We start from the raw sequence: 8,226 nt of genomic DNA on the forward strand, positions 1-8,226 counted from the left end.
CAAATATATATAACTGAAAGAGGTCCAAAATTTCTTCAACATGACCTATTCTAATCCCATTAAATTAAAAGCCATTAACATGCATTGCTAGCTGTCTCAACACCATATATTTCTTCTCTCTCTCTCTCTCTCTCTCTCTCTCTTAACAATGATGAAATGAAATCAAAGTATACAATTTATATTCATTATCCAAAAAGATAGAAACGATACAGTTATATTGTGGATTAAGCAGTACATTTCTTTTTTTTTTTTTCTTTTTTCCCCCTCTCTCTCTCTCTCTCTCTTAACAGTGATGAAATGAAATCAAAGTATACAATTTATATTCGTTATCTAAAAAGATAGAAACGATACAATTATATTGTGGATTAAGCAGTACCTTTCTTTTTTTTCTTTGTGGATTAAGCAGTACATTTCTTTTTTTTTTTTCTTTTTTCCCCCTCTCTCTCTCTCTCTCAACAATGATGACATGAAATCACTCTCTCTCTCTTAACAATGATAAAATGAAATTAAAGTATACAATTTATATTCGTTATCCAAAAATATAGAAACGATATAGTTATATTGTGGATTAAGCATATAGACGTGATTAGGAACATTATAGTGCGTGTCAAACCATGCTCACATGAGAAGGAAGTGTTTAGTGTGATAGACAAATCATGGTGGGTAGGCATATTGGGTGTAATAACTCTCAAGTTTCAATCATTTCTTAGCCAATTAAATTTTAAATTACAGCTAATGATTGGCATATTCTGGCAATTAGATTCGGTCGTTAATTGCCATTATTACAATCTGAAAATTAAAAGATCTAGAGCATATAATGAAATGGTCGTCACTCATTTTATTTCATTTCACTTGGATTAGATGGGCAACCTCCACATCTACCCCTTATATTCCTTATAATTTTACTCGTCCCCTGTTGTCAGAGCCAGTAATACTCTAACACAAGTCTTCTTTTAAAATTATACCCAAGAAACGTCCATTTTCTGGGATTACCTTTGAAATGTGAAAAACTGAATTTACAACAACCCAAATCTTCTGTCTTCGCAACTTAATTGTTTAAACTACTCAAAATGGAATAACTGGACATAATATTTACTTTCTACGCGTATAATAATCATCTTTATATTGATTCATATTCCACGAATTAATTATTTGATATGGGACCGTCTCTTTACTCATTGCAGTCTGCAGAAGGGAATCCTTTGGTTTGTGTTTACCACGTCGTTTTCATGCACAAAAATATGATTAAAATGTAAAAACATAAAACATAAATAAAAATCAGCTTGACCTCAGTTTTCTGTACCAACAGATACGCAAATCGTTAGATACAGATGGAACAATTGAAGTTTTTAAGTATTGACAAGGCTATAAATTTGTGTGTTTAAATCTAGAAAAGATCTTTGCAATCCATTCTCAACATGCATGGGAGAAATATGTCAGATGTGGGTCATATTAGGAAAGGTAAACCAAACCAAGATTCGTTAGTTCATTACTTCACTTAAACGTAGTTCATCACACAAGGGAAAAGAAAAACAAATATTGCCTACACATGGTCTCAAAAGTGTAAAAGGAATTAACAACAGCCTATTAAAAACAAAAAGATACATGTTTTGGAATAGTTTTGATTAACAGGGTTGAAGCATGTTAAACTGCCGGATTATACGGGAAAAATAAGTGACACCCTTTTTCTGTATTCTTCTAAACAAACTACTCCACAGCTCACATGGGAGTTGGACGGAAGTGAGAATCATTCACCAACCTGAAACCCCATCTTCTCCCACCTCGTCTCTCTCAAACTTATAATAAAAGGCTTTTCATTATTCAAATGGTTTCTGAAAAACCTCTTATGTAATTTTTTTTTTTTTTAAATAAAAAAGAATTTTTGTAGGAAAGAATAGAGACCGACTATTGGTTGTTTCTGATAGAAGTCCCATACCTGCTTATGATGGCCCTGGAAAGTAGAGATGATCATGATTCCACCTATACATAGATCTGTCTTAGTGTATGCATAAATATATCTATACGTACGTACGTACATACATACATACATATATTATATATTATATATATGTATATATACATCTTAATCATATCAGCCGCCCATCCATGAAAAAATGTAACCGCGAGACCAATAAGAGGAGGTACATGGGGGTGCAAATGGAATGTACTTTGGGAACCCCGAATCACTCGCAAGAATGATTGACAAAAAACTCAAGACTAGGTGTCCTCCACTTTTCATATGTGTGTGTGTAATATATATTAAAGAAATTAGAATTGCTGAATTTCATTTACTATCCAAAAATGTATGTGGGTTATGGACATCTGTCAAATCTAGTTGCAGCGCAACAAAAAAATGAAAAATCTGAGCCCCAGAGAGATTTCCTTTCCACATCATCCAGACAGATTAATCTTCCAGCTGAGACTTTCGCAACATTCCATTAAACCAAATACTAAATTGGGCCATGGCCATTGATTGGACCCAACACACATGGAAGTAACTGTGAAGCAGATTGACATAGAATTAGAAAGAGCACTACTAATCGCTAATGGACTTTAATGAATTCTACAAACACTAGATATAGAATTTAGTAATTGCAGGGAACATTCTGATGAACAGGAAGGTAAACTAGAAGTTTTATTGCAATCAAAAACTATATTTTTCGAAAGAGTTTAATAGACCAATTGATTATAGTCAGAACCAAGATCTAATCACATGCTCATTCTGTTACATGATGCCTCAACTATGTACCAGATAAACGCCTCACGGAACAAGTAATTGGCTACTTCAAAAGCAAAATATGACGCTAAAGGCAATTGAATTTACCCGAGAACAACAAAATTGCAATAAGGATCTTGACATGGCCTTCAAGACTCCGCTTTTGGTCTCTTTTCTTTCTTCGACTTTTTTATTCTATGGTCGCTGTTAAAGGATAATGCCTCACCACTTACAGTACCGTGATCTTGTAGAATGGATTCCTCTTCATTTTCTCTCCTTTTCTTTTTACTCCTACAAGAGTTTTTAAATCATTTATGGTCACCAACGTAATATTTTCCTTTACCATTTATTCCTTCAACCCAATAAGTTTAAAAGCTAAAAAGTTGAGGTTGACACCTGCCAGTTATAGTGTCATCGTCCAAATGTTTTGCTAACCAACGAATGCATCCGGTGTGAGCTGGAATTAGAGAACCAGAAATATGCAGTATTTCCTCATCCAAACTGCAAAGTTACATGAATATGAGATCGCTATATTCACGGATGTTTTCGTTGTTTTCCAACATCAATTTAATTAAATAGGAAAATCAACAAAAAACATGGCTTGTTAATGAGTGATTCTAATTCGTAAATCTATGAGAACTTGAAATAATTCCTCACCTCTTAACTAAAAAGCGTATCATAGTTCCGACCTTTATCGTATGGTGCTTGTGAAATTTGCTAGAAAATACTTCCTCTTCATGTTTCTATAAAAGGATGCACGCTATAGAATCAAAATTGACATGGAAAGAAGATACGACTCTTAAATCGTGATCGTGAATAGATACTTACAATTTTATACACAAATTCATCACGAATTTCCTCTTCTGTTATAACAGCAGATGCAAAGCCAAGAACAATGACATGAATTGATCCTTGAGTAACTTTTACAACCCTCCCCTCTGGTATAATAGCAATAATAATGCAATCTCAGCAGGGGCAATACAACAAAGAACTGTGCAAAACTTGTGCAGAAATTTATGTGGAGAAAAAATCGATCTGTACAAACAAATTCCATCAGAATTACTATCTATACAAAGGGAACTAACAAAAGTTACCTAAAAGCATATCTGGTTTCGGAGAAAAAAGCAACAACTTTGCTTTTATTCTCACGCCGATATAAGGGTGAATCCCGCTTAGAATCTTCGCACTCTTATCAAGAATGTCGAATTCATAAGCTAACACGACGCCATCAAAATTCTCATCAAACCTGTGATAGCCACCAGAACAAGATTAATCAAATCAATACATCAACAATAGAACAGCAAGTCTGACTTAACAATAATCATCATAGAAAAATATGATTTTAAGAATAAAATCTAACATTGACGCATTAGGAGCTACAAAAGAGACCCATTAATCAATAAGCCTAATTCTACAAAAGAAATTCACTCCTACACTCTAAAGCTTCCCATTTAGTTTCTCTTGTTTTCTGTAAACCGAAACAGGGAATAATTGAACCAAGCGAAAATCAATGCAAAACAACGCGAAGTAATTTGACCTAAAAACATAGACGCACATCCAAAAATCTTGTCTTCAGCAGTTGTTTACACAAATTTGACCTGAAAAAACCCAAATTAATCCAAACAAGAAACAGTACTACGAAATTATGAATTATAATGCCTAGATGTATACACACACACACACACACACACATATATATATATATATATATAATTCATATTAAGACCTAAAACTAAGAATTAAAAAAAGAAAAAAAAATCGAGACTGGGGGAAAAAAAAAAGAATACTTGAAAAGCAAGGAGCTGAGCTCGCGAAGAACCGCATCGTAAATCTTGGTGCTCTTAGACGGGTGTACGTAGACCACCATTTTCGCCTCAGAAACTTTCAGACATTCCATTATTCTCCACCAAAGATCGGAGCTTTTCTTCTTGTCTACAGAAAACACCTAAACCCTGCAAAACCCTAAATTGTCTCTCTGCTCTCTACTTTTGCTCGGCCGTTAGGACCTTTTAGGCGTTAGGCTTTCTCTTGTGACTCCTGTATAGAGCTAGGCCCGTAAAACGGGCTTATGGATCAGAAAAGGCGGACATTCTTGTTGAAGTCCAAAACTCCTAGGAGCTCACGGGCCCTCAATTAGGCCCGCTAAAGAGTAGTTGGGCCGCTTTTAGGTGTGGGAAAGTTACACGATAGCAAATATTTTGAATGACAGTTTGATTTTACCATGAAAATGATGTATAATTCCACTCCTAATTATAACTATGTCATTCAAGGTAATTTCTATTTCTTTTGGTAAATGTGGTATAGATATAAAGGTATATGCCTTTTCTGAAATTTTAAGATTTTTCATCACACTTTTTCTTTTTATATATTAATTTTAAGAGGTATAATTTAAAAGAATAATACTAATTACACCAACTCAAATTCTAATTTTTGTGTATTAACTAATTTGGCATGTAAGTTATCACTTTTTTATTGGTGGATGTTTAAAATATTATCATGTCAATTAATGATAAGAGATTACATCTACCAATAAAAAATGACAACTCACATGTCACATCAATTGATACACAAAAGTTAAAATTTGAATTGGAATCCCTATCACTTTTCAATTTAAAAAGAAAAGACAGAGAACTAAAAAAGATGAGTTAAGAGTGATACATTATCTATTTTTCTCTTATTTTGTCCTTGTTCCTGATTAAATGTTTTATTCAATTATTTGCTAGGTTATTTAATGTTCCTCACAAGGAAGAACACGAATAATATGTTTGGAATTTGGATATATATCGATGGCCTAAAATGTGGCAAACTGTGGTGCTATGGCATTTAAAAAATGTGTTCGAGTTTGTTGCACTGTTTGATCGTAGATTCATAATTCATTGGTATTAAAGGCTCTATTAAATTTATTGCGGCCTGCAAAAACGCTCAATCGAATTTTATCATTTATATTATTGTGGGGCAAAAACACTATCCTTTTACAAGCAATCTCCTCTTTTTATTTTGCATTGATAATTTGCTTAAATATTTTGACCTTTAAAAACTATCCATTATATTTTTAAATTCAATGCCTTGTGTAATTATAAAACAAGGCGAATGGGGGACAAAATTAAAGTCCATCATTAATAAATCTTACTTGTTACTGCTGCTATTTAACTAGTTTTAGAGGTAGGCCCAAGCACCCAATTTAAATTATTACAAAAAGTTCGCTAATTAAATTGACCAGTGCCATTAAGATATAGGAGTTCGATGAATTTAACTAGTACAAGGACCAAAATTCTTAAATTGTTTTTCTTAATTCTTTTCTAAAAAGAAAATCTGCTATAGGTATTTCTATTATTAATAGTTAATACATGTTTCTAAATGATAGACAATTAAAATCACATCATTTTTTTTTTTCAAAAAATAATATACACAAAACAAACAAAATCTAATATATATATATATCTAACTATTCGAAACAAAACCTTACTTGATAGGGTTTATTTTTCATTCCTTTTTTATTGCAAGGTGAATCTTTTCTTATCATATATTCCATCTGGTAAGTGCTCCGATGCTTACTATAATGTAACAAGAAAAAAAAAAAAAAAAAAAAAAAAAAAAAAAAAAAAAGAAAAAACTAAGCATGTCTTTATGCAGATAATTATGTCGTTGTATAAACCTTTCTTTACAAAGGAGGAAAAGATAAAACTTGATAGTGTTCTCTTTTAGCTAGCCTTTCACAGCTGTATTGCTCAAATTAGTGGAGTTGTTGTGGCTATAGTCCTAGAAGGAGGGTCCTAACTTCCAAGAGCTAAATAAATTAAGGATTTAACAACAACAATAAAGTAAAGATCTGTGTTGTACTTAAGTTTCTCCAAACATTAAATAAGCAGATGCGTGCATTATGCAAATAAATGGCAACATCAAAATGCAATGTCAATGACGTCCAAGCAGAGTATTATTATTATTATTATTATTTTCCTTTCCATAAACCTTCAAGTAGGTTCTGACTTCATTAAATTTGACCTTCGTCTCTATTTCACCGATGCGCTTGTCGTTATCACCAAAGATTACATGAAAATTACAAGATATGGGCAGAAACCAATTAGATAGTGATAACATGCGTAAAGCCTAACAACTAGTGACTTTCAAGACGTCATTTAAGCAAAGAAATGAACAAAGTTCCGTATATAGCCGCGGATTAAATTAGACGGATGAGTATTGAGTAATATCAAACCTTTCAAAAGACAAAAGGTGACGACATTAGAGTAGTATTGGACAGCTCAATGGCAGTCAACGGATATAATTGGATTTGAGAGCTAAAGAGTACTCGTAGATGATGGATATTATAGCATGCTTCAATCGTTTTTTTATTTATTTTATTTTTTTATTATTATTATTGTTTATGGTTAGGCCATTGAAAGCATTTTCAATGATGCAATCTATTACTCGAAGAAAGTATACAAGTGCGCAAGGCATTTGCATGCTCATCAGTCAAACTTTAATTTTTGCGGCTAACCCTTCTCTCTTTCTTTTACCAATTTTTCTCTCTAGCGTAAATTATTGAAATAAAGAGTGCCATACAACAATACTACGACATATGAAAAAAGGATTGGTATTTTTGTTCAATTTTTAGTGTTTCTTATAGTATCTAATTATGCATATTTAATAGACTCAAATAAATAAATATGTAAAAATTAATTAAAAACATTTTAATTTTTTTGAATAATGCGACATGTTTTGATTGATTAAGCATCATTGAGAAAACATAAGTCATATGTTTCTATTGCAAGAATCATACGGAGACTATTGTCAATATTACGCGGGTATGTGGGAGTGCTGCCTAGTGAGAGTCTTATCGTTTGTTGGATTTGAGGTTTTGGGACCGAAGCTCTAGCTGTATTTAGAGGTCTGTATAGATCGGTTTAATATTTTTAGATCTTATTCATTTTACCAATTTAAGTTTGAGTTTTGCTACAGTAAAAAGCTCTCAGAAACAGTCACATCTAACTTTTTTACTACATTAAAAAGCTCTCACATAAAATCATATCTCAACTCGAATTAAAAACTCATATCAACGAACTAAATGAGCCCTTATTGATGTTTCTTTATCTAAAATTTAAAGAAATTGTAACGAAGCAGTGCATGTAGCAGCTATTTAGATTAGTATTGTGTTTAGCCACAACTAATTTGACTCAAAGGAGGTTGCGTCCAATGTGATAACCATTAGTTCTGATTCAAAAGAGTTTATGGATGTTTCTATGAGCCCAAAAAAAAAAAACACTATTTGAGACTAAATTGGACAGAAAAACTAAGGCCCTGTTCGTTTGCCCCAACTTACTCAAGAAAGGCCCACTTGAGTGCTGAAATTGGCCCAAGTTCACGTTCGGTGTTTGAGAACTTGAATTCGAACTCGAAAATTAATTCGAGTTACCAACCCATTTCTGAGTTGCACTCTCCCCTGCTATTCGAGTTACTTCTCTGCACTTCTACAGTGCAGATTCTGAGATCTGCTTCTTTCTACACTGTCGTTT

The 8,226-nt window shown here is 32.8% G+C and overlaps 1 protein-coding gene across 3 annotated transcripts; it reads right to left on the minus strand.

Moving 5' to 3' along the window:
• Positions 1-1,522: 1,522 nt before the first annotated feature.
• On the minus strand, positions 1,523-4,688 carry LOC21388602 (DNA-directed RNA polymerase I subunit rpa43). 3 transcript variants are annotated; one of them, XM_024164790.1, is made up of 7 exons: positions 4,504-4,688; positions 3,811-3,962; positions 3,545-3,654; positions 3,374-3,459; positions 3,113-3,217; positions 2,825-3,007; positions 1,523-1,980 (listed from the first exon to the last, which is right to left on the minus strand). In XM_024164790.1, exons 1-6 carry the CDS (start codon positions 4,611-4,613, stop codon positions 2,866-2,868), a joined length of 705 nt encoding a protein of 234 aa, XP_024020558.1. In that variant the 5' UTR covers positions 4,614-4,688; the 3' UTR covers positions 1,523-1,980; positions 2,825-2,865. The 3 variants fall into 3 exon arrangements, with proteins under 3 accessions (XP_024020558.1, XP_010095165.1, XP_024020559.1); XM_010096863.2 differs by lacking the exon at positions 1,523-1,980 and adding an exon at positions 2,250-2,498; XM_024164791.1 differs by lacking the exons at positions 1,523-1,980; positions 2,825-3,007; positions 3,113-3,217 and having other exon boundaries at positions 3,370-3,459.
• Positions 4,689-8,226: the final 3,538 nt, after the last annotated feature.

This window comes from Morus notabilis, unplaced genomic scaffold (assembly GCF_000414095.1).
Source record: "Morus notabilis unplaced genomic scaffold, ASM41409v2 Scaffold1123, whole genome shotgun sequence".
In the NCBI taxonomy this organism is placed as follows: Eukaryota; Viridiplantae; Streptophyta; class Magnoliopsida; order Rosales; family Moraceae; genus Morus; species Morus notabilis.

Coding starts and splice junctions, on each gene's coding strand:
- LOC21388602 (XM_024164790.1), bottom strand. CDS start 4,613: ATGGAATGTCTGAAAGTTTCTGAGGCGAAAATGGTGGTCTACGTACAC. Junction 3,655..3,810: donor GAAACCAGATATGCTTTTAG/GTAACTTTTGTT, acceptor CTATTATACCAG/AGGGGAGGGTTGTAAAAGTT. Junction 3,008..3,112: donor GATGACACTATAACTGGCAG/GTGTCAACCTCA, acceptor AAACTCTTGTAG/GAGTAAAAAGAAAAGGAGAG.